General features: G+C 41.3%; 1 protein-coding gene across 1 annotated transcript in view; it reads left to right on the top strand.

Annotated features, from left to right (window-relative positions):
- DNAH6 (dynein axonemal heavy chain 6) overlaps positions 1-26,139 on the top strand; it is a 207,965-nt gene that overhangs the window by 114,791 nt on the left and 67,035 nt on the right. The window contains exons 39-51 of the mRNA XM_045808809.2: positions 617-764; positions 2,591-2,748; positions 4,444-4,575; positions 7,366-7,537; positions 8,610-8,756; positions 9,340-9,413; positions 11,140-11,294; positions 14,099-14,330; positions 20,730-20,882; positions 22,381-22,521; positions 23,366-23,608; positions 24,949-25,116; positions 25,592-25,827. Coding sequence (XP_045664765.2) covers positions 617-764; positions 2,591-2,748; positions 4,444-4,575; positions 7,366-7,537; positions 8,610-8,756; positions 9,340-9,413; positions 11,140-11,294; positions 14,099-14,330; positions 20,730-20,882; positions 22,381-22,521; positions 23,366-23,608; positions 24,949-25,116; positions 25,592-25,827 — 2,159 coding nt within the window. The remainder of the gene's footprint in view (positions 1-616; positions 765-2,590; positions 2,749-4,443; positions 4,576-7,365; positions 7,538-8,609; positions 8,757-9,339; positions 9,414-11,139; positions 11,295-14,098; positions 14,331-20,729; positions 20,883-22,380; positions 22,522-23,365; positions 23,609-24,948; positions 25,117-25,591; positions 25,828-26,139) is intronic.

Genomic DNA, 26,139 nt, shown 5'->3' on the forward strand with positions numbered 1-26,139 from the left:
GTGGAGCAGCATTTTGGGTTTGGGGACTTTGATGTCGTATCTCTTGGAATTTCTAAGGCTGCCCCTACACAGGTTAGGGTGGGAATTGGTCAGAACAGTTTGTGTCCCCGATGGACTGTTGATAAAGGTCAGTCTGTCCCCTCTTGCCCATTTACTTCTACCTGACACAACAATGGGGTTTGGAAAAAGCAGAGTATAGAGGGAAATATTGATTGTTTGGTCTTCTTGGCTTGGAGGGAGTCCACATAAACAGAGATGCACTATTGACCCTCTAAATTATTTCATTTTTTTTCTTCTCTTTTTTCCCCCCTCTATTTCTAAAAGAAGTTTGGGTTCTTCTAGGACTTGTGCTATCAAATTGACTTGGATAGGAACCAAGATGGACTTTGATATAAAACTAAAATAAAAACTTTTGCTAAGATAGAGCTGGTTAGAATATCTCGTTGGCTCTGATAAATATAATTAAATGGAATCTCCAGAAAGAAAGTAGACATTTCGATCTAGCTTTAACCTATCTCCTTTATCCTGTTTCTTACTCACTGTACTGGATTATTACTGATGTGGACAACTGAAACATATATCAAATATATATATTAACATATTTTTTAATTTAAAGTCTGTCATTGCAAAAGGATTGTTGAATAGAATTCAGGAATCAGCCGGCTATGTTCCTGTTTATCTAAATTTTTCTGCTCAAACTTCATCTGCAAGAACACAAGAGATCATAGAGTCAAAACTGGAAAGGAAAAGAAAAAATATGCTAGGTAAGAGTGATCATTTTTATTTGTCTAACACAAATGATCTATTAAACTAATAATCAGAAAAATACTGCGTGTAATAAAATTACAAATGGATATTTTCTTTGCTTAATTTATTTGTAAAGGTGATTCTGTGAATGGCATTCTTTCCTGTGCTGTATATCCAGATATCTTACCAGTAGCAAGCAAGCAGTTTATTTCTGTTATCACCTTCAACTCAGAACATCTTCAGTCTCTGCCTCCCTGTGGCTCTCCCTTTCCACGCATGCTTTCAAACCTACATTGATTTCCCTTTATTTAAAACAAACCAACACACAAACCACATTATATCTGGTACACTGAGTTACCCAAACTCTGCAAGGAATTGGCATGAAACTGTCTAGGTGTTTTCTTGAGTCGGTGCTTCCAGCCAGGATTTGCGGGAACCCCCTCACCAGCCCATATTAACTGCTTAGATAAATAGCATAACTTTCTGGTCACCTGCAGCTGTTTTGAGTCGGGCCTAATGTAAAGTTTCGATCCCAAACCCAATGTAAAGCTCTTCCTCTCCTCTGTCGTGGACCTGGTTTGTGGCTCATGGTGCTGGAGCTGGAGCGGGGCATGGGGGTGTCCTTTGGCCCTGCTTGACCCTCCCTATAGGAGACTCTGGTGTATCGAGATGGGAGGAGGACAGGACAGGACAGTGTTCTCCCCAACTGGCATTATATGGTCCTCCGTGTGGATTGTCCCTGCTCCTCCTGCTGGTGCTGTCTGTGTGGGAGGCTTGCAGGAGCAGCTCCCTGAGGGACTCCCCAAAAAGATGTGCCCAGGTCAGGCATTGGCCTCCCCATTGGAAGGTTCCCTAGTGTTGGGAATCAGGGTCTCAGCCCCCACTCAGGTGCACCCTCCAGCAGTACATCCTGCAGTCCTTGCTCCTGGGTCCTCTTGGCCGGCCCACAGCCCTGGGTGGTGTATGAGCCAAGGTTGAGCCCAGCTGCTTTCCACATTGTGCATTGTCTAATGGACTCTCTGTGCCAAGCTGTGGGGAGACCAGCTGCTTTACTGCCCCCTCTCTGTTCCCTTTTTCCTACTCTGGTGGGCACAGGGCAATGGATGCCAGTCTCTCTGGTGGGAGACCCATGTCTTTATGAGTGATTCTCGTTGAGCCCCTCCCCACTCCTGTCCTGCTGCTTGGCTTCTGGGATCTGGAGGATGGAGTGGGGCATTGAGTTTGCCTCAGTTCCTTCGCTGTTGGCACGTGCCGGCTGCCAGAGCAGGTGGGGTCACCTCTGCTTAGGCGGTTCTCTTTTCTCTGTCACTACTCTTCTTCTTCTTCTTCTTCTTCTTTTTTTTTGACTAGTGTGTATATTGATGTTCTCTAAGTTAAATATAGCATTGTGAAATTCCACCATACTGGATTTCCCTTTGATGCGATCAAGATGCTTTTGAATATCCAGCCCTGTTTTCCCTGTGGAGGGTGGTGCAATGGCATTTATGTAAGGAGACTTTTGGAGCGCTACTGTTTCCTGCTCTGAAAAGAAAATGCCCTTCCTTACCCCATGCCAGGCCACACAATTGGGAAGGGCAGTGGCAGTGACTGGGATTGAGAAAGATCCAGACCTGACTGGAGAGCCGGCATCATCCTGCACCTCTGCGAGTGAGGAGGGGGGCCCACCAGACGGTACGGGTGTCTTAGCCCTGTTCACCTCTCCCTGCTGGGGCCCTCCTCAGTCAGAACTGAACGCATTACAACCTACGGGGTGTTCACTGAGTCCAAAGCCTTACCTGAGCTTTGTCTTACATTTTCCAATGGCAAATCTTAATTCTTAAATTAAATTCATTTTATTCCCCAGGAGCACCAGGAAACAAACAAGTTGTGATTTTCGTTGATGATTTAAACATGCCCAGACTTGATCGCTATGGCTCTCAGCCTCCAATTGAATTACTTCGGCAGTATCAAGATTTTGGTGGATTTTATGACAGAAACAAACTCTTTTGGAAAGACATACAGGTTACTTTAGGTTTTAATTTACTTTGTGTGTTTAAATTTAAACAGTAAGGAAAGATGGTGCATTTGTTTGTTCGGGCTGCCATACAAAATAACACAGACTGGGCGACTCAAACAACAGAAATTTATTGTCTCCCAGTTGTAGAGGCTGGAAGTCTGAGATCAAGATGTCAGCAGGGTTGGTTTCTTCTGAGGTTTTGCCCCCCTGGCTTATAGATGGCTGTGTTCTCCCTATATCTTCTCATAATCTTCCCTCTGTATCCCTCTGTGTCCAAATGTCCTCTTCGTATAAAGACACCAATCATACTGAACTAGAGCCCACCCTAATGACCTCATTTTAGCTTAATTAGCTCTTTAAAGACCCTATCTCCAAGTATAGTCACATTCTGAGATACCAGGGGTTGGGCCTTCAGCATATGATTGGCCAGGGGAAGAGGAGGACACAACTCAGCCTCTGATCTATATCCTTGTTGTTTTTCATATGTGAGTTAATTTATTTAATCTGTATTAAATTCTTGCCCTGTTTTATTTGGGAGATTCAGGAACAAGTGAGATAGGCCCACCTCCCCAAGGGCTCAGCTTCAGGGGGTAGATGGGCACATGTATTTATAATGCAGGGTGATGAGTAGGGAGAAGCCGGAGGGAGGCAGGGCGGGCACTGGCTGAGGATGAGAGAAGGGTTCCTAGAAGAGATGATGCTGGAACAAGATTTTGCAGTCAGAGCTTGGCAGAGCAAGGGAAAGGAGCATTTTACATCTCAAAACAGGGAGTGTGGAACACCAAGGTGCTGTGGAATGTGGGTGCTGAAGTGGCGGGAGATGCAGACGTCAGCCGAGGGGGCCATGGTGCCATGACAAGGAGTGTGGATTTATCCTCTAAGACATGCACAGCCTCTAGAGGAACTGTTAGGGAAAGATTCCCTTGGCCGCCGGGGAGGGGTGGTCTAAGAGGAGGCAAGATCAGAGGCAGTGACAATAACATGTATTGGTCAGTTGAAAATGTTATGACCAAAGGCTCGTAGGAATCTAACTCTGTAGTTCCCCCAGGAGCAATGGTTCGGTGTGTGTTAATTCAGCATTCCAGTGATTTTATAGAACATTACTAACACAAATAACAAGAATCAACTATACTTCATATTTGTTGAACAAGTATCTTTTAACCTAACATACAAATTCTTTTTTTTTTTTTTTTAAGATTTTATTTATTTATTTGACAGAGAGAGACAGCCAGCGAGAGAGGGAACACAGGCAGGGGGAGTGGGAGAGGAAGAAGCAGGCTCCCAGTGGAGGAGCCTGATGTGGGGCTCGATCTCAGAACGCCGGGATCACGCCCTGAGCCGAAGGCAGACACTTAACGACTGAGCCACCCAGGCGCCCCCTAACATACAAATTCTTAACCATTTTTTAAGATTACATTTTTACCTAGGTGTATTTCTACAGAGAGATGCATTGGCTGAGTGACCTCGAGCCGTTTAACCACCCAGGGTCTTGATTTTTTTCCTCTACAGAATGAGGGTGACAGTAGTGATCCCCTGAGTGGTTGTGAGGATTAAGTCAGATAATGTATAGGAATTACATAAGGTAATGCTGTCACGGGGTAGGTCCTCAAAAAAGTGTTGGTGCTGCGTCCTGCCACTGGTATGGGCAGCTGTCGTCTCTTGCTTGGCTGGGTGACTCGCGTGGCTTTCTTCCCACCCAGGATGTCACCATTGTATCAGCATGTGCACCCCCAGGCGGGGGCCGCAACCCTGTGACCCCCCGCTTCATCCGACACTTCAGCATGCTGTGCCTTCCCATGCCCTCAGAGCACAGTCTGAAGCAGATTTTTCAGGTGAGTGTGAATTTAAACCTAGGCAAGAGGGGAAAATTCTCCCCATCAGAATAGGCCAGTGACTTTCTGAGGAGCGCGTCTGTCCCGTTCCAGAGCAGAAAGCAGGTAAACACAGGGGCATGTGGGCAGCAGCAGATGGGCATCACTGCCTTCTGAGTCTGCGGCCCCAGAGATAGTTTCAGCACTGCAGAAAGATGCCAAAGCCTTTAAGGAAGGCTGTATCCTGGGCCCTGCCGCTCAGCCCTCAGCCCTCCGCACATCTCGTCCACTCCCCCGCCCCCGCATCTGCGCTCCTCTCACACCCGACCAGCTCCCCCCATAGCCTCGCACCTGACCTGGAATCCATCGCCTCGCTGCCACCACCACCTCCGACAGAAACAACCACCCGTACGTCTTCCAGCCGTACAAACCTCCCTAAGGGGCTGCTTCCTCGTCCTTTAAATGGGAGAAATAACTGTGCCTGCCCTGTAAGTGCTTCCTTAGCACAAGTGTTCAATAAAGCATTATTCTGGGTAGGATGATGAGAGGACAGGAAGCAGCTCGTTGAGAGCAAGCACGCTATAACCAACCACAAAGGCTGAGCCTTGGGGGACAAGAATTGACAGGGAGGAACAGATCGTGGGAACAGAAGGCACACAGGCAAATGCAGTCGCGGGGCAAGAAATGGTAATGCGGGCATACAAGTAGAATGAGACACTGGTGACTGCGCTGGAGAAGCTGACTTTGCGGGTAAATCGACAAGGAGCCAAAGAGGGGCAGGGACACATTCATACATGTCTTAGTGTTTACTTACTGAAAATGTATACACCAAAAATATGCATCACTATACATTCTAAAGTTAAACTAAGCAGCACACAACAAATTAAATTGATAATGTTGTTATTAGATTAGGTGTCGTTTCTAATTAGAAAGATATAAGAGCAGTAATTGAAACCAGTGAGCATCTCCATGAAATACTAACAGTGCGCTCATGCCAAAGCACCCTTCTCCCAAACCGTGGGAATTCTGGCTCTATCTTGTGTGCGTAGTCTCAACAGCTGCTTTTCAAAGTTGCCAGATATGTCATATAAGCCAGACCTTTGACTAGAAGACCAAGCTGCGGTCCTTAGTAAACTCTAGAATGACATGCTAATTTTAATTGATGAATATCAGTTGAGTAGCTCTTAATTTCATTTATTAAAGAAATATTATTGAGCATGTACCAGGTGCCAGACATTGGTATTACATTTTAAACAAAGAAGATGCCATCCTTGTCCTCACGGAGCTTCTACTATGGAGACAGATAATAAATGGATAAATGAACTAATATGTATTATATTAATACCATATAACTATATAATATGGTTATATATATAACTGTATTTATAAATACAAATTTACAATGGATGGAGAATAAAAAGACTAGAATTTTAATTTTTTTATATTAAGTGTATATATAATATGTATAGTAAAATTTTTATTTTACATATGTTGGGATGCCTCTACTCAAAATGTGGGCCATACAGAGAATGGTGAATGCATGTTGGGGGCCCAGGAGGGGGCTAGCTCAAAAGATAGCCCTCATAGCCTGCTAAAACTAATGTTCAGTGAGGAGGCTCACTGAAACAAATACTTGAGTTTATTTTAAAATACCTCCTATCTGAGAGCCCAAAATCTAAAGTCACAAGGACTGACTTAGATTCTGGTGCCTTCCATCACCATTGAGATGGGAATTTACCTATTTAAAAATCTATAATAATTATCCTAAGCATCTGGGGGCAGCGGGCTAGCTCATAAATATGTACTCTGAGATTGTGGCAAGTTATCTGAGAAGATGAGAGAGCCATAAGAGACACTGACAGGAGGAGTCAGGGAAGGCCTCTCTGAAGAGATGACAAGTAACCTAGAACACACGAGTGAAAAAGCCCCTGCCAGCAGAGAGCCCTGAGGAACAAGGTGGGTGGGATATAGCTGTGCAAAGACCCTGAGGAGAGGAGAGGAGAGGGCCTGGGTGGTTAGGCCTGTGTGGCTGGGTCACAGTGAGCAATGAGGAAGAGGGCCAAGTGAGGGGCTGGGAGGGTGAGTCTGGACTGACAGGAGAGGGCAGTGCCTGATCTTCCTGACTGAAGGTAACTGAAGGGACACAGGCGTGGAAGCAGAGAGGCCAGTAGGAGAAGGAGGGGCTGAAGAAGCCCGGATGAAAGAGTCAGGGCTGGAAGGGGGTGATGTCTGGGAAGGAGAGAGATTCCAGACACGCTTTCAAGCTTGAGGGGGGTGGGGCACGGGGGACGACGACGAGGGACGACTTGCAAGTTCCTGATCTGAGCACAGGGTGGGGCTGTATGCTGAGACCAGGAAGCCGAAGGGGGGCAGGTTGTAGTTACAAGTAAGTTGCTCTTTAAACATACTCGGGGATGAAATCTATGGAACTGTTGGTCATGCACCCTAAATATCAGAGAGAGGCCCTCAGCTCATTTCCAGATGAGTGTGGGCACCCCACAATGGCCCTCTGGACCCACGGGAAGCAGAAGTCCAAATTACGTGGAGAGTAGGTTTGGTCAGTTCACTGGTCAGACACAAATGCTGCTCAGGCGTCACCGGACTATCACAGAAGTCAGGAGTGAGCCCGTTCTCGGGGACATATTCTCAAGCGAATGGCAGAGTTTTATCACCCGTATGCCCTTGCGCTGGCATTCGGCTTTCTGATTATTATTAGAAAAGCATCATCAGATCTGGAGTATTGGAAAGATGATAAATTTTTGGCATTAAAAAAAAAAATCTAACCCTCTCACATTCTGTTTCTGGTTCTAGGCCATCTTAAATGGCTTCCTCAGTGACTTCCCACCAGCTGTAAAACAAACTGCATCAAACATTGTAGAAGCCGCAGTTGAGATTTATAACAGAATGAGTGTTGATCTTCTGCCAACACCAGCCAAGTCCCATTATGTCTTTAACTTGAGGGATTTATCCAAATGTGTACAAGGTAAGGTATGGAACCCTCACTCTCTGACCCGTACCCTCCCTTCATTTACATTCACCCCCGTCTCTCAGTAGAATTATTTGTATATGAGTGTCTGTGCCCTGCCTAGAAATCCCATTACACGCTCCCTCTTCAAGTCACCCTCCACCCCCACCCCAGCCTGATGACTTCACAGCTTCCCTCAGACCACCAGCATCCCCTTCCGTTTCTTGCTCCCAGCTGATGACCTTTTTATTTCACCGAAAAAAAAATAGAAGAAATCAAACCAGAATCGCCTCATCTTCCAATTATCCCAGACCACTTGCATCTACCTTCCCTCCTGCTGCAGTGGCTGTGTTGTCCCTGCTCCGGTCACGTGCCAGTACCCTCTCTGACACATTCAGTGTCCCCCTCCGCTTCAGCCTTCTCAAGGATTTTGCTCTTATGTTGTACAGTGCATCCTGTCTGCCACGTATACCTATGTGTAGAGTAAATATTCTCCCTGTCCCCCCTCTGCTCTGTGTTGCGAGAAGTGAAGGGCCCCCAGAGAGAATGAACACTTCAAGGACTGCTGTACATCGCTGCTTCTGTTGTAACTTTGTTTACAATTATAGTTTATATTAATGCAAAGAGTAATCGGAGTAATTTTGAATAGAAGCCAGAAGGACGAAGGGCATTGGTGAGGACTGAACATTGGGAAAGAATGAGAGAGGGAATTGGTGGTTTGAAAACAGTGTAAAGGTCAGGGGTGGGGGTGGGGGGAGTTACTGGATGGATAAAGAGATGCGACACTCCTCACTTAACATGTTGCAACCCAGTGTGCTAATGAGATGAACATAGCCTATACTGGCAAGTCTGACTGTGTTCAGTGAAAGAAACATCACAAGACAAGAAAAAGGGTTTTGTCAGATAATGTGTCCAGTTTTGCTTTCAAAAAGTGAGATCCCCATTATTCTGTGTATACCCACTAGGAAGGCACCCACTTCTGGGAGTGTGGGGATAAAGCTGGACTTGAGCGGGATTTTCTAGTTAATTAAACTGTTACTAGATATTTCACAAATGTGGAAGTTTCCTTTTCCTCTTTCTTAAAAAACAGGTATCCTCCAGTGTGATCCAGGAACAATAAGAGAAGAAATACAGATATTTAGACTCTTTTGCCATGAATGCCAAAGAGTTTTCCATGATCGTTTGATTAATAATGAAGATAAACACTATTTCCATACGATTTTGACAGAAATGGCCAGTAAATATCAATCATTATTTACCTGTTCTTTTTCTTTCTTTGGGGGGGAACCTAGAAAAGCAATTTTTCTATAAAGAAAAATTAAATGAGCTTAGATAAAGTAAAGCAAAATGAATTTTTAGTCATTCATGGGTAAAAGCTTTTCTCTTCAATGATTCAAATATGTAGAAATATATGAAATATTAGGAAAATCATTAAAATTCAGGAAGAGTTAATATTTTAAATTCAGTATGAAATTTTAAGTAGAGAAGGGAAAGTAGGAGAACCAGCATTTTGTTTGGTAAGAAGCCAGGATATCTCTAAAGTACCTCTTATTTATTAAATATGTATTATTTAATAATTTTCTTAATTTTTAATAATATTATTTAATAACATGTTTATTAATATTAAACTTTCTTAATCTTAAATCCAGGAGATTATCAACCAAACTAAAATAGTGTGGTGTCAAATGGCTTTCTCTCTACTTTCATTTACTAGTTAAGCCTTCTAAGTAAATTAACGGCTGATATTATTCTGTATATCTTATTGAAACACTGCATTTAAACTTATTATATATTACAAATTAATTTTGTTTTTTGAATAGACAAACATTTTGGAATTGCAATTGGCCTGGAATATTTTTTGAATAAACCCATCATCTTTGGAGACTTTATTAAGGCAAGTATGTTGAACTGACTTGACTACATTTGGAGATAAATAAAGCATTTACTATCTTACAGTTCAATTTCATATTCAACAAGAACTTTGCATCTGTGAAGATGAAAGATCTAGACCAGGGGTCAACAAACTATGGCCCATAGGTCAATTCTATCCCATTGTCCATTTTTGTAAATAAAATTCTATGGGAACACAGCCACGCCCATTTGACTGTGTGCGGGGGTTTTTTTCTGTGGTTGCTTTTGCATGACAAGACGGAGTGGGGTAGTAGCAACAAAGACCATAGACCTGCAAAGCCTCAAGTGATTAATCTGGCTGTTTGGAGAAACAGATGGCTGACTCCTGATCTAGTCACATTCGTTTTGGTAACAGTTGGAATCAGAGACCGACCAGGTTTTTGATTTGGAAGGAAGCAGAGAGGGTTAGTTCCTTAACTGAGGACTGGCATCCCCCATCCTGTATTCTGTGTGGCTGTTCAGCCTGTGCCCACATGCTTCCAGCAGCTCCTTAGGTAGCCGTGCTGCCCTCCTCATTTCACGGTAGCTCTCATCAGTAGCAAAATTTTTCTTACATCGTGCTCCTCAATTTGTACCGCCAATAACATGTACCCACCAGCCCCAATTTTACCTTCTAGAACCTTGAATAAGTCTTCCATCTAACCAGCCTACCTATGTTGATATGTAACTATCTCGTTTTACCAAGTTGACTCTTGTTAGGGTACCACATTCCTACTGTCTCCAAGAGGGCAGAGGCTATGTCTGTTCTGTTCACCCTAAATCCCCAGCTTCCTGCACAGAGCTAGGGTATACAGCAGGCTCTCAATCAGTGCTGGGTAAGCAAAAACACGCACTTGTCTTTATATTGCATGTGTGCAATCACCTCATCACCCTGGTAATCTCTGACAAAAAAAAAGATAAATAATGTATTTGTATGCAATATTATCTATTTAAATGTATTATTAAAAACAAAGTCCAAAGTTTGTTTCCAGGCACTGATTATATTTCCCGCGTGTTTCTACTGATACAGTCATCAAATGGGGGAATAAAGCAAAGGGAAAAAAACAGACAGAGCCTTCTTGCATTACCTATAAGTATTTTAGTCAATGGCTCCAAATGAAAATGGCCCCAGGGCAGTTGCCACAGCAAAGAAAAGACCTCCTGGACAGGACCACACGGGACCTCAAACAGGAACTCAGTTCCTTCTAGTTTACCCTAAATTTCATTCTCCATGATTTATTTAATCAGATGACTGCTGTGTAAAAACTACATGTAGTTCTGGCATGATCGTTTATAACCGTAACAGTCTGGCATGCATCATTTTCAGCCCATTTAGCTTCTCTGATGTCAACAGCCTGAGAGCAAAAGTACAAAACCAAAGTTATAGCAAGAAAAACTGGAAACCTATTTCTGAGCTCCTGTGTGAATATTATAGCAAAGATCATTGAAATTCAATGTACTGTTTGAAGTTAAATGAAATGGATTTTCAGTTATCTATGAAAATCTGAGTTTCTTAGTCCCATTTCCTTGGTTTGAATTATATATATATATATATATATATATATATATATATATATATATATATATATATATATATAAGTAATATGCATGAAAATGATTACATAGTAACATGGATAAAATAATGTTCCCTCCTAAGGTTATGAATGTTGTGTATATTTCTATATCATAACTGATCTAATTTGGTCTGTCTCCCATAAATCATCTTATAGTTTGGAGCAGATAAGATTGATCGGATCTATGATGACATGCCTGATATGGAGAAAATCGCAAATGTTCTAGAGGACTATCTTGATGATTATAATCTTGTAAATCCCAAAGAAGTAAAGTTGGTGTTCTTCCAGGATGCTATAGAACATGTTTCAAGGTATAGTACTATAAGGTGCCCAATAATGCATTGATCTAATTTCTTTTGTATTAAAAGGTAAGAATTAAGTCATACAAAAATCTTTAAATAGATTGCTAGATGGACAAAGGTCTATTAGCAAATTTTGCTATCATGTAAAAGTTATTATATGTATATGTGTGTGTGTGTGTGTGTATATATATATACATTATATATATATAAATTTTTTTTTAGAAAGGGGAAGAGAGAAAGAGAGCAGGGTGGGGAAGGGCAGAGGGAGAGAGAGAGAGAGAGAATCTTAAGCAAGCTCCATGCCCAGTGTGGAGCCCAATGTGGGGCCTGAGCTCAGGACCCTGAGATCATGACCTGAGCTGGAATCAAGAGACGGACACCTGTGCCGGGTGCTCCAGCTCTGCTTCTGTGCCTGCTGCCTGTGTCTCTCCAGTGCGGCAGCATCGGGGTGTCCGGCTTCTCCCATGGCTCCGGCCTCCCAAGCTTGTGCCCTGAGAGTGACAGTAGAAGCCAAATGGCCTCTCACAACTTAACCTAGGAAGTCACATAGCATCACTTCTACCATACTCAGTAAGTCACGGAGAGGTGCAGGCCCACCCTGTTCACAAGAAGGGCTCAGAGGCTTTACCTCTTGACAGGATCAAAGAGCCAGGAGGACTGAAATAGCACTGCAGCCATTCTTGGACAGTACTGTGTACCAGAGAGAGATAGGTGAATTGTCCAGAGTCCCCGAGCTAGTAGTCATAGGCAGAGAATCACATCCAGCCTCTGACTCTAACTCGGCTGCAGGGGCCTCCACCCAAAATGGACCCAGGTTTTTCATTACAGCCCTCCAAATACTTGAAAATCGTGACCTGACTCCTCCTCGCTTTGTCTTCTCCAGGCAGATGTAACCCAGATCTTCCACTATTGCCTGTTAGGGATTATTTCCAGCCTCAACATACTGAGTGCTTGATAATTTCTCCATGTTCCACTTAAAATGTGATACCCAGGTTTGATACAGCATTCTGTGCGACCCACAGCGTGAAGTGAGTGTGAGGGCAGATCTCCCATGGTCTGCTACCATAGCAAGATTGTAATGACTTCGTTTTTTTCCCTTGTCAACTACATTTTAGTGTTGCAGCATGTTACATTTGACTGTTAAATCCTAGGGCTTTTTTTTCTATAAACCATAAGCAATAAAATCTTTTACCTTTCCTATACTTCTGCTGTTTAACTCTAGTTCGAGAATTTATTTTTGTCGCAACTCCAGTGTTATACAATAGTTTGTCACTGGGTTGTCCAGATACCACTTGTTTCTCATCGGTGCCCCGCCAACATACCCGCACACTAGCTCCTAACAACATGGATCTTACAGCTCACACAGGCCCTAAGCCTGCAAAGAAAAAATAATGGCAGTACTCTGTCTGAGAAACTTCCTGGGGAATAGACCAGACGATAGCAAAGTCAGCTTAATTTTACTTCTAATCTTTCTGACTTTTGTGAAAGAAAATCACCAGGCTACTCTAGGATTGCTTAAAATATTACAGGAAGAAATTAAAAGCCATTTGTAGAACAAAGGAGATTTGGTTTTCAGATACACAAAGGGTTGCCCTGAGAATACTGATGTAGACATCTTTTTCTAAAGAGGATCAGTAGTTAAGAATCAGAGTAAACAAATTTCTGCTTGTAAGAGTTTTCAAATACCTACTGCTGAGTGGCAATGGAAAGGGCTTCATTATGAACATGAGTTATGGGACAATTACTGAATATTCAGTAATTTAGCAGATAGTACATTTCCATTCATTGGTGACATTTTAGACTTTTTTTTTTTTTTTTTTTTTTTTTTTGCATAGGGTAAGTGGAAAGCCTTCTTAACTCAGAAAAAAATTTTGTTTTTACTTTAGAGCCTGTGTCTTCAAAGGGCAATTTGCTCCAGGCTGTTTCCACCCATTACATATGCCCAAAGTTGTCACCACACTTCAAGGATGGTAAAACAGATCTCTATGAAAATGTAAGCCGCTAATTAGGACAGCCATCTCTTGCCTACTACAGGAGAGAAAGTGTAACCTTGGAGGATTTCTAATGGAGGGAGTTTTCTATCTCTGGATACCTAAACTGACAGAAAAAAGAACACTGGAAGCAGAATGGACAAGTTGTTTGTTTCCAATAATCTAAGTTGAAAATAATCAAATTACTGTACATGAGACAAAGAAAGAGTAACATATAAAGTGCAAGATTTTTACAATAGTCCATATTTAATCCACTGTCAAACATGTACACATTATGGAAAACAATAGCAAAACATTATTACATACCCCTTACCTCTCTGTTTTACACCTACCTGGGTGAGTGAAGAAAAATAAACAGGTGATCGGACATGTCCTCTGTTGGATGTGCGCTGTGACAGAGACATAACAGTGGAAATGGTGCCTAAATCATCCCTTTGCTTCCTCTAGGGGAGGAGCTGGCAAAGGATCCTAGGAAAGGAGCCAGCACACTTGTTTTATAAAGGGCCAGTAATAAATATTTTAGACTCTGCAGGTCGTATGGTCCCTGTCACAACTACTCAGTTCTGCCACTGAACCACAAAAGCAGGGCACCTGGGTGGCTCAGTTGGTTAAGTGGCCGCCTCCAGCTCAGGTCATGATCCCAGAGTTCTGGGATCGAGCCTCGTGTCAGACTCCCTGCTCGGCCAGGAGTCTGCTTCTCCCTCACCCTCTCCCTTCCCGCCTGCTCGTTCTCTCTCCCTCTCTCTCTCAAATAAATAAATACAATCTTAAGGGGGAAAAAAGAAAGAAACACGAAGTCTTTCTCGGCTTTGCTGCCTGCAGGATAGCCCGCATGATCCGTCAGGAAAGAGGCAACGCGCTGCTCGTTGGAGTAGGAGGCACAGGAAAGCAGTCTCTTACAAGACTTGCAGCTCACATATGTGGTTACAGATGTTTGCAGATTGAACTGAGCCGGGGATATAATTATGACAGTTTTCACGAAGACCTGAGGAAGTTGTACAAACTGGCTGGTGTAGATGACAGGAATATGGTCTTTCTCTTCACAGACACCCAGGTATGTGTTTAAATAGCCGAAGTACAAATGTCATGATCGTGAGTGTGTTTCGAATAGTTTGTATGACGTAGTTCAAGGAACCGTTCCCTCGGATAGCAGATGTCTTACACCTTGTAAAAGACTTTTATAATACATTTTCGTTTATTTTACCAACCATTGTGTTACCCTTTATATTCTGAGTAAGTAAATATGATTAAAGATTAAGGGGGTGAGAGAGGTTTAAACTTTTCTTTGAGAAGGACATAGATAGCAGAAAGTAATAAATTGTTTCGTAGCAGTAAATATAAGGCAGTTATTCCCTAACTGAAATCAGGGAAATATGCCTTACACAAGAAAAGGAAAATTACAATGGCTGTTTTAGGGTTAAATCAACTTTAAAATTAAAATAGGATTACATTGTTACATCTATGTCTACAGGAACCAATTTAACCGATCTGGAATTTATTCTAAAGAAGAACATTTTCTACATTGACTATACTTGGGCATTTTAACGTTAGAGAAAATAAACTTTTATAGAAATTAGGCAAGGAATAAAAAAGTGATAGATCTGATGCATAAATATCTTAAATTATTTTAAATTAAGTACAGTCATAAACTGGGAAAATATTTTTAACATCTGTGACATGAAGGGAATTTATATCTGAATACATAAATATTTTTGACAAATGAGAAAGATCCATTGCCAAATGTATATACACCACCAGCTCTGGCCACCAACAACGATTGAGTGGAGAGTAAAGCAAGCAGAGACAGTTATCCACAGAGCAAAGCCAGTGGCCCTGCTCAGAAAGGAAACTTGGGGTACAGGTTGGCTTGAGTCAAGACCACAAAGAGAGAGCCTTTCTGGCCTTGGAGCCAGTTCTCCTGTTCCACCCTGGCAGAGAAACTAATTTGTAACTTTGCCCATTGCTGAATACAGCTTTCAGCCCACCTGACCAGGGAACCCAACCAGAATACACAAGAAGCTGCATGGCCCATCCAACAGCCCTGCTTCCTGTCTGCAAAGCAGAACCAGTGGCTTCATCTGGCCAGAGAATTCAGTGCACAGCCTTGCTTGATTTAGGTCCCCAACAATGAGCCATGCGGGCCTTGGGTCCCACTCCACTGCCCCACCAGGACAGGTAAAGCTAATTCATAGCCTTACCTGCTACTGAGTATAGTACCCAGTCCCAGCCATTTAGGAAGCCAGACCAGAGAATCTAGGCAACCACGTAGCCCATCCTACAGCCTGCTTGGGGAGGGAACCAAGTGAGCAGTCCTATCCAATTGTTCCAGCCAGCAGCACCCCACCCCCAACCTCAGAGCTTAGGCAGTGGCTCACCCCAAAATAGATCCTGACAGCAAACCCCACCTGCTCAAGGATTGCTAGCTGACATGTCCAGGAACCCAAACTGAGCAGACTGGTGAAGAACTATCTCTGCCACAGTGAACCTGTAAAGTCCGGAAGAGGAGACCGCTTACTCAAATGAGCAGATACCAAAGTAAGGAATCAAGGATCATGAAAAATCAGGTAAACAGGACACCACTAAAGAAAATGAACAAAACCCTAGTAACTGACCCTTAATAAATGGAGATCTATGAACTGTCAAATAAAGAACTCAGAATAATCCTCTTAAAGAAATTTAGTGAACCCTAAGAACATGCAGACAACTAAACAAAATTGGGAAAACAATGGATGAACAGAACAAGAAATTCAGCAAAGAAAAGACACCATCAAAAAACCCAAACAGAAATCCAGAGCTGAAAAATACAATGACTGAACTGAAAAATTCAATGGAAAGCTTCAAAAGCAGACTTGACCATGCAGAAGAAAGAATCAGTCACTTAAAAGACAGGACATTTGAAATTATCCACAGAGACACAAAAAGAAAAAATAATGAGTGAATAAAGCCTACGGAACTTATAGGACATAATGAAAAGAAACAATGTCCAAATTATGAGAATTCCAGAAGAAAGGAAAGAATAAGGACCAAAATATGTATTTAAAGCAATAATGGCTGAAAACTTTCCAAACCTGGAGAGAGACATGAACATCCAGATCCATGAGGCTCAAATAGATTGAACATGAACAAGGGTTACATTGAGACACATTATAATTAAATATATATAGAACCCATACAACTCAATAGCAAAAAAAGAAAGAAAAGAAAAGAAAAAATTCAATTTAAAAAAAATGGGCAGAGGATCTGAATAGACAGTTTTCCAAAGAAGACATGCACATGGTCAACAGGTACATAAAAGTACACTCAATGTCAGTAATCATCAGGGAAATGCAAATCAAAACCACAATGAGATATTACCTCACACAATTATATGCTAACAAATTGGATAATCTGGAAGAAATGGATAAAATCCTAGAAACATACAACCTACCATGGCTATCATCAAAAAGACAAGGGATGACAAGCGTTGACAAGGATGTGGAGAAACAGGAAACGTGCACTGTTGGTGGGAATGTAAATTGGTGCAGCCACTATGGAAAACAGTATGGAGGTTCCTCAAACACTTAAATATAGAACTACCATATGATCCAGGAATCCCACTTCTGGATATATATCCAAAGGAAATGAAAACAGGATCTCAAAGAGATATCTGAATTCCCATGTCTATTGTAGTATTATTCACAATAGCCAAAATACGGAAACAACCTAAGTGTCCATCAATAGATGAATGGATACACACACACACACAACTATACACACACAGAGACACAAAGTGGAGTATCATTCAACCACGACGAAAAAGGAAATCCTGCTGCTTACAACAACATGGATGAACCTTGAGGACATTATGCTAAATGAAATAGTCAAAAGAGAAAAATAAATACTGTATGATATGACTTATATGTGGATCTAAAAGAAGCCAAACTCATGGAAACTGAAAGCATAGTGGTTACCGGGGGCTGGAGGATAGGGAAAGTGGTGAGAAGTTGGTCAAAGGGTACAAACTTCCAGTTAATAAGATGAATTAAGTTTAAGGATCTAATGTATAGCATGGTGACTATAGTTAACAAAACTGTATTATATACATTAATGTTATGAGGAGAATAAATCTGAAATGTTCTCACCACAAAAAAAAAGAAATGGTAATTATGTGATGTGATGGAAGTGTTAGCTAACCGTGGTGGTGATCATGTTGCAATATAAGTGTAGCAAATCGTACATTGTACACCTTAAATTTACACAATGTCATATGTCAATTATATCTCAATAAAGCTGGAAAATAAATGCAAATACAGTCTTTTTAAAATGAAAAAGAAAAGACAAACACATCAATAGAAGAAATTTTAAAATGTAATAAAATGTGAATAGGAAGTTCAAAAAAAAAAAAAAAATCAAGGGCTTTAAACACCTGAGGAAATGTTCAGCCTCACCAGTAACCAAAGAAATTTCAGTAAAGATAAATGTCAGGGGTTGGCCTTGCACACTCACAAAGGTTAGAAATCATAATATGCAGTGTTGATAAAGCTGTCAGGAAACAGGCCTTGCATAGACCTCACTTGTAAATTAGCAAAATCATCTGGAAGGTAATTGGCAATATGCAGTTAAAGCCCTTAAATTTCTCTTACTTACAATCACAGCTGCATACAAAGTTGTATGTACAAGAAAATCTAATGCAATATTTTAAAATAACAGTTAATTTGAAATAACCTCATTATTCAATGAGAGAGTTACACAAGTAAATTGTGGTATAATTATACAATAGGACAGTTCATAAAAAATTTTAAATTACTTTGTGGAAGTACACATTAATTAATGTGAAAGTGTTTATGATGTGTTCTTACATCATAACACACATACAAATCATCTACCATGTAGGTTCTTTGGTTTAATTTATAACTAAACAGATATGCTCTACATACAATTAGAAAATATCTGGGTAATGGGATTGTGAGTGGTTTTTTTATTTTCTTAATTTTGTTTATCTGTAATTTCTTATTATCCTGAAATTAAAATATTTCTTACAGAAATTTAATGTTGCTTTTAAAAATTGAGCAAGTTATATAAAAAGGCTCTAAGTATTAAATCTCCAAAGATCAACTCAGACTGTCTTGCTTCACTTTAAGCAAACAAAAGGCTATTATACCCTCTTGAAAGCCCCAATCAATCTCAAATGTTCTGTGTTAATGAAGAGCAAATATAACCATAATAATTAAAATTAGCATGTGTATGTATATATATAAAACTATTATGATATGAGAAGTTGAGAGAAACAAGACATTAAAAAAGTTTATTTTGTTATTTCTAGCAAATACAAAATAGAAGTAAGCATGTCTAGATAATATGAAGAATATAATTTCTAAGCTGGAATTAATGGCCATATACTACATTTATATTTTACAAAGTAAGTATTTTCTAATACTACTGAAAGGTTACAAAAATTGATCATATGTTAGGCTTAAACAAATTTTCAATAAATTCAAAAAAGCATAAACTATGCTGATAATATTTTTTGTCCATGCCTAATCAAAGGCGAAATTAGTGATGTGGCTCAGGACTTTAAAACATTCATTTTAGGGGCGCCTGGGTGGCTCAGTCGGTTAAGCATCTGCCTTCAGCTCAGGTCATGATCCCAGGGTCCTGGGATTGAGCTCAGTGTTGGGCTCCCTGCTCACTGGAGAGCCTGCTTCTCCCGCTCCTCTCTGCTGGTGCTGTCTCTTGCTATCTCTCTTTCTCTCTCTTCAATAAATAAAATCTTTCTAAAAAATTCATATAAAAAATTCCTGGGTCAAGAACATCAAAATTTAAATCTCTATTTAGAGAACAGGGAAAATGAACTTAATATAAATAAAAATCTGTGAAAGCAGTCAAACAGTTCTTAGGATTAAATTTATAGATTTGAATAAAAAATTAGAAACTACCTATATTAATTGACTTAAAACTTCAGGAAAATAAAGGTTACAAGGAAGCAACAAGAAAAATAAGAAAAGCAAATAATAAGATAAAAGCAAAAATAAGTAAATTAGGACAAAGAACTAGCTAATGTTTGGTCTTGAGGAAAATTAACAAGACACAATTATGCCAACTTCAAGGAAAAAAAAAGTTACAAGTGAAGAAAACAATAGCAGATACTTTGTCATAGTTAAATATATAGGACTCACACTTAACTAAAAAGTTAACTGAAACAAAGGATAAATGATAGATTTCTTAAATATTTGCATCAATTATTAGAGGCAAAGTGTTTATTTTATAATATGAAAATTATTCAAATTTAAAAGTAAACTCCAATATATAAATGGTTACAGTTTGAACAGATTTTTTAATGGAAAATAATAAATGTGGAATCATATTTGCCCTTGTTAATAATCAAAGAAATGCAAATTAAATTCCTCCAAAGCAAATTTCTCTCTAAACTAGCAAAAATAAGCGTTAAGTTTAATGAAATCTTACTTGAATTGAATGGGAAATTTAAAAATCTTCAAAGTCCAGGAACTATTCATGTACTTTAATTGCTAATCCCACTCCTGGGAATATTTTTTTCTAAGATTTTTTATTTATTTGAGAGAGAGAGCATGGGCAGGGGGCAGGGGGGCAAGAGGGCAGGGAGGAGGAACAGAGGGAGAGGGAGTAGACTCCCCGCTGAGCAGGGAGCCTAATGTGAGGCTCGATCCCAGGACCCTGAGATCATCACCTGAGCAGAAGGCAGACACTTAACTGACTGAGCCACCCAGGCGCCACCCACTCCTGGGAATTTATCCCCAGGAAATAATCCAACTGGGGAGAAAAGCTATAGACCTACATACGTTCTTAAAATGTAAACAAGACTGTGGACCATTTAAGTCTATGTAAAACTGTGGCACATCAGCTCAATAGTGTGTTATGCTCCCATTAATGGTTATAAATACAATGAGTACTCCACAGAATTATGGATAAATATTTATGAAAAAAATGTTAGTTGAAAGAGGGCAGAATATAACATGGTTGCACAGGGGCACCTGGGTAGCTCAGTCAGTTAAGCGTCCAACTCTTGGTTTCGGCTCAGGTCATGATTTCATGGGTCATCAGATCCAGCCCCATGTTGGGCTCCACGCTCATCAGGGAGTCTGCTTGAAAATTCTCTCTGCCCCACCCCTCACTTGTGTGCCTACGTGTGCATGCATTCTTTCTCTCTCAAATAAATAACTTTTTAAGATAAATAAATAAATTTAAAATAAAATGTACATATTACTTGAACCATGTAAAAGATGAATGCCTTTTAAGAAACAAAACAAGAAGGAAAAATGAAAAATCAATGTACCTCTGTGTTAGAATATTAAGATTCTCATTTTTAAGATTATTTTCTCTTAAAGATAAAATTAACTCAATGTGAATTTTGATTAAATATTTGTTTTACAATTTACACGTAACAAATGTAAACTGGTTGGATGAGTTATAATGATCACTCTGCTTTCTTCTACAGATTGTAGTGGAGGAGTTCCTAGAAGATATAAATAACATCCTGAACTCAGGTGAAGTGCCCAATTTATTTGAAAAGGATGAACTGGAACAGGTTTTAGCAGCCACCAGACCAAGGGCGAAAGAAGTAGGCATTTCTGAGGGGAACAGAGATGAGGTAGGACATGTCACACGGTGATATGGCTTTGGTAAAACAAAAAGTTGTATTAGCCTTCCTTTTCTTTTCTTTTCTTTTCTTTTTTTTTTTTTTTTTTTTTTTTTTTAAAGATTTTATTTATTTATTCAACAGAGATAGAGACAGCCAGCGAGAGAGAGAACACAAGCAGGGGGAGTGGGAGAGGAAGAAGCAGGCTCATAGCGGAAGAGCCTGATGTGGGGCTCGATCCCGGATCGCCGGGATCACGCCCTGAGCCGAAGGCAGACGCTTAACCGCTGTGCCACCCAGGCGCCCCCTTTTTTTTTTTTTTTTTTTTTTTTTAACAATCTACAAATCCCTTTGAGGAGTCCATGGATGGATGTTTTTTCTAACATAATTGGTTTCCTTTGTAATTCTATGTATCTTACTCCCTGCATTCAAAGCATTGGTTCACCAGACTTCCAGAGAGGTTAGTGGAAAGCAGAAAACGTGTCCCACGGAGGTCATAGTCTTGTCCAAACTGGACAGTTTGCCTAAACTTCTTTCAACACAAGTGGATTTCACACATTCTCAGTGCCCTGCCTGAGGAGTCCAGTACTTTTGATTCCCTTGCCTTTCAGCAAGGTCAGAGCACCTAAAACAGAAATCAATTGCCCCATGTCTCTGGGCCCAGCCCCATCTCAGGAGCAACCTAACTCCTGTCCTCTTCCATGTCTCCAGCACTGTGCTGGATTCCATATCCTGCTTGTTGGTCCACCCCAGTGCTTTCCCTAGCTTCTGGACTTTCTTCACTTTTTTTGACCATTCTTTCTTATGTCTTCTGCTCTGTGTCTTTTCTGAGATCTCCTCTACTGCTGGGTCAGGGCTTGTATGTACAAACAGCAAGGTCTACTTCTGCTGACATAGCAGAAGGGGGTTTATTCAAGGAACACAGAATCACTGGGAGAGCCCAAGAAAGGGACTCCAGGCTGAATTCCTCAGCATGACCATGAAATGCGCATGATAGAAGTCAGTGGTCAGGGAAGCTGCCCAGCCGAGCCCGGAAGCCACTGAACCAATCAGCAGTCAGCATGCTGCTGCTTTGGCTGCTGGCTCCAAAGCCGCAGGTCCCTAGGCTGGTCAGACATAGCTGACAGCAGGAGCCACATCACAGGTAGTTGCTCTAGGCCCACAACCCTTCGGCCAGACTCTGCCCCTGCGCAAATGGTGGCCCTGCCCCTGTCTCTTTCCTCCAGTGGCCTCTGCCCCAAAGCAAACACTTGTAGGAATACCTCTCTCCACTTTATTCAAGAGGCCCTGCACCATATCCGGAATCCTAGTTGCAATGAGTCTGCCAAATATCATTTTTAATCTTTCCAGACTGCGTGAGGGGTTGGAATGGAGGTTGAACAAAACAATTCGCATATCTGCTATACTAACGCAGTTTTTATTTGGTATTGGTAGACCCAGAGGCATTAGCTAACACTTACTTTCATTGTTACTTCACCCTTGTTTTAATTGAAAAATATCTTTTGGTCAGGTGTTTCAGCACTTCATCAGCAGAGTCCGTCAGAAGCTGCACATTGTTCTCTGTATGAGCCCTGTGGGGGAGGCCTTTCGGTCCCGATGCCGGATGTTTCCATCCCTTGTGAACTGCTGCACTATCGATTGGTTTGTCCAGGTTGGTGACATCCCAGGATACCTTGCTGGGAAGTTGGATTCGCTTGATTTTTTTTTTTTTTTTTAAGTAGGCTCCACACCCATGGTGGAGTCCAACACGGGGCTTGAACTCATGACCTTGAGATCAAGAGTCAGAGGCTTAACCGACTGAGCCACCCAGGTGCCCCGGGATTCACTTGATTTTAAAGGGGTAACACGTTGTCCAAGAATAACTCAAGGGTACTTGCATTAGCTTTAAAGCCTGCTAGGAATTTACTCACATACAGGGGATGACAATGATAATGATCAAACAAAGGCTAAACAGAATTTATAAAGGAAGAGGAGACTATTGAATTTAGCAATGTAGAAATTATAGGTCATCTTGACAAGAGCTTGGTTTCAGTGGAGTGATGGGGTGAAGGTTCAAGGGAGAAGAGAGGAGAGGAATCAGAGACAGTGAACATAGGCAACTCTTGCAAGGAGTTTTGCCCCCAAAAGAACACCAAGAGAGGGCTAGTCACTACAGGGGTACATGAGGTCAAGAGAAAAGTGTTTCTAAGTGGGAAATACTAATAGCATGTGTGTGTGCTGATGGAAATGATCCGGAAAAGAAAGATATTGACGGAGCAGCAGACTGAGTTAAGTGTAGTTGTACCAATGCCATTGAATAGGCAAGAAGAGATGGGATCTAGTCATGGGTGAAGGGGTCGTGGGGGCAGGGAGCGTGCACAGCATACCCCAGAGGAAGGGCGGGGGGAGGGGGGACAAAGCAAGGAAGAGGTCCAGAGAAATACATTTTCTTACTCGTTAAAATGTATGTTACAGAAATGAGCAACAGATTTTCCAAATCATGTCTTTATTTTCAGTGGCCTAGAGAAGCACTTCTTTCTGTATCAAAGACGTTCTTCGCAAACGTCGATGCAGGAAGGGAAGAACTGAAAGAAAAGCTTTCCCTCATGTGCGTGAGCGTTCACTTGAGCGTGTCCACCATGGCAGAGCGCTACTATGCGGAGCTCCGCAGACGCTACTACACGACGCCCACCTCCTACTTGGAGCTCATCAATCTCTTCCTGACTATGCTGAGTGAAAAAAGGAAGCAGTTGGTTTCAGTAAGTGTAATATTATCAATAAAAAGACCTTTTTTTTGTTTGTTTTTGCTTGAACTCAAAACTTGCCAGAACTAGCAGAAGTTCTACATGCCATCTTACCTGCTAGAGCCTTCTCCATCCTGACATGTGCCCTTGACAACCTGCGACAGACAAAAAGACGAAAAGAATGTCTCATGCTGTTGGCCCAGAGGCCTTCCCCTTCCTTGATATGTGTACTTTTTCTGCTGTCATTTACCTAAGTGGGCCTCAGCAGAATGAGCTGGACACTGTAACAGCATCAAAGTGAAGCGGTGAATTAGACATCTCTGAGGCATTTCATGAGAAGGAGAACCTTTCATTGAGCAGCAGAGGCGGAGTTCCTGTGGCCTAACACGTGTCCGTAGTTCCCATTAAGAGCAAGGACTTCAGTGTCAGCCAGACCACACACAACCTACGTTCTGCCTCTTTCTGGCTGCACAACCCTGAGCACATTTTGTAACTTCTAGGTCTTAGAAAATAAGGTTTAGAAATATCTATATCTACCCCCTTGGATTGTTGTGGAGTTTAAATAAGATACTGTTTGTGAAGGGCTTGGAATGTGATCTGACACCTATGAGGTGCTCGGGAAAGAGGGGTAGCCCTCATGGTCACCGTCAGCAGGCTATCAATGAGCTGAAATGTTCAATATTTTAATCAAAATTAAAATAGAAGTATATACCGTTAAGATATTTTAAATGTTTTTCAGAGGATTTTTACCTGGTAAATAAATACATGCTCTGTAAAATAACTTGATAGATATTTTGAAATCTGTCCATTCGAACCAGGCTTTCTGACTCACCTTCAAAAAATAGTTATTCCCGGCTGCCTCCTCTTTGATCCTAGTCAGAAGTTCCTTACCACTGGGAAGTAGGGTTCAGATCCAGCAACTGGAGCCGAGTCCCCAGAATACTGTCTCCCAGAACACTGACAAGTGCTTAGCTCTGCTCACCCATCTTGAGGAAACATATTCCTAGAGCTGTGGGCTCCAGAAATTCCTATCTGAACTTACCCCTCGTTCATTCAACATGCTAGCAAGCTGCCAAGCTAAGGGAATAAAAATAATATGATGTGGTTCCCCAGTGAGCCCACAGTCCAGTGACATGCCAACCGCTGTGGCTAGGGGGCATGGATCCACACCCACCATGGTGAAAGTCACAGTCATTTCCTAGAGTTCCTGAAGATTTCTATCCATTCACAATTTTAAGTATTACAAACTGATTTACCAGTTCTGTAGATGTAAAATTCTAGTACATGAGTAAGAAATGCCAAGAAAGGTATAATTTATAATACTCATTATAATATATATTTTTATTGTCATCTAGGCACGTGACCGGGTGAAGAATGGTCTCACCAAGCTATTAGAAACAAATGTACTAGTAGATAAAATGAAATTAGAACTTTCAGCTTTAGAACCTGTCCTTTTTCAAAAATCACAAGACGTTGAAGCCCTGATGGACAAATTGGCAGTGGATCAAGAAAATGCCGATCAGGTATGCTGCATTCCCTGATGTCTTGGGTAAGAAGGCTTTGATCACCAACTGATCGCTTATATATCATGACATGGGATTGGATTCTTTAAAATTTATATGTCTTTAAAATAATTGATAGGTAGTTTCAGCAGTGCTTTTAAGTTGTAGACAGTCTACCCTCAGAATCAGCCTGGTTCTCTCCCTGAGAACGAGTGAACCCAATGAGTGGGATGGAGAGTGGTGAGAAAAGTACCCCCAATGAATATAAAGCAGCAGCTCTTCATCTCCGAAGAAGGAATGGTTTGTTCTGACAGCTTCAGCTCAGTTACCCCTACATGAGATGGACAAAGGAGAGGCTAAAATGCACTGTAGCTAATCCTCTTTGATTATTGGTGCAATCCAGGGGGGCAAATATGACACATTATTATTGGCTTTGTTTTTAAACATTGAAATTCAAATGCTGAGACCACCTAAGCAGCCATGTTTCAATGGTTAGGTCCGTAGCATTGTGCAAGAAGATGAAGCAACAGCAAAAGTGAAAGCTCAGGAAACCCAAGCGATCGCTGATGATGCTCAGAGAGACCTTGAAGAGGCTCTCCCTGCCCTTGATGCTGCTAATAGAGCCCTGGATTCCTTAGATAAAGCAGACATATCGGAAATCAGAGTTTTTACAAAGCCCCCAGATTTGGTCATGACTGTTATGGAAGCGATTTCTATTCTCTTGAATGCCAAGTGAGTACATCCATAATCATGTGTTCCCAAAATGCATGGGGGGATTTCTTTGGTGTTTTTCTACATTTTTGTTTGTATGTGCTCATTCTCTTCTCTACCTTCTCACTGATTTGGTCAGTCATTCAACAGATTGATTTAACAAGCATTTTTTTGAACATCTGTGTTGTGCTAGATGATGGAAGATACAAAGCTCTTCTCTTTAAGCCACATATAGGATAGTGGGAAGACGGACATGAAAAATAATAATTTCAAGATATGCGATATTTGCATAGTAGCAGGACTTCCAAAAAAAAGAGTGCTCCTAGAGAGGTG

This window comes from Ursus americanus, chromosome 7 (genome assembly GCF_024610735.1).
Source record: "Ursus americanus isolate L20-20 chromosome 7, mUrsAme1.1.p, whole genome shotgun sequence".
Taxonomy (NCBI): Eukaryota; Metazoa; Chordata; class Mammalia; order Carnivora; family Ursidae; genus Ursus; species Ursus americanus.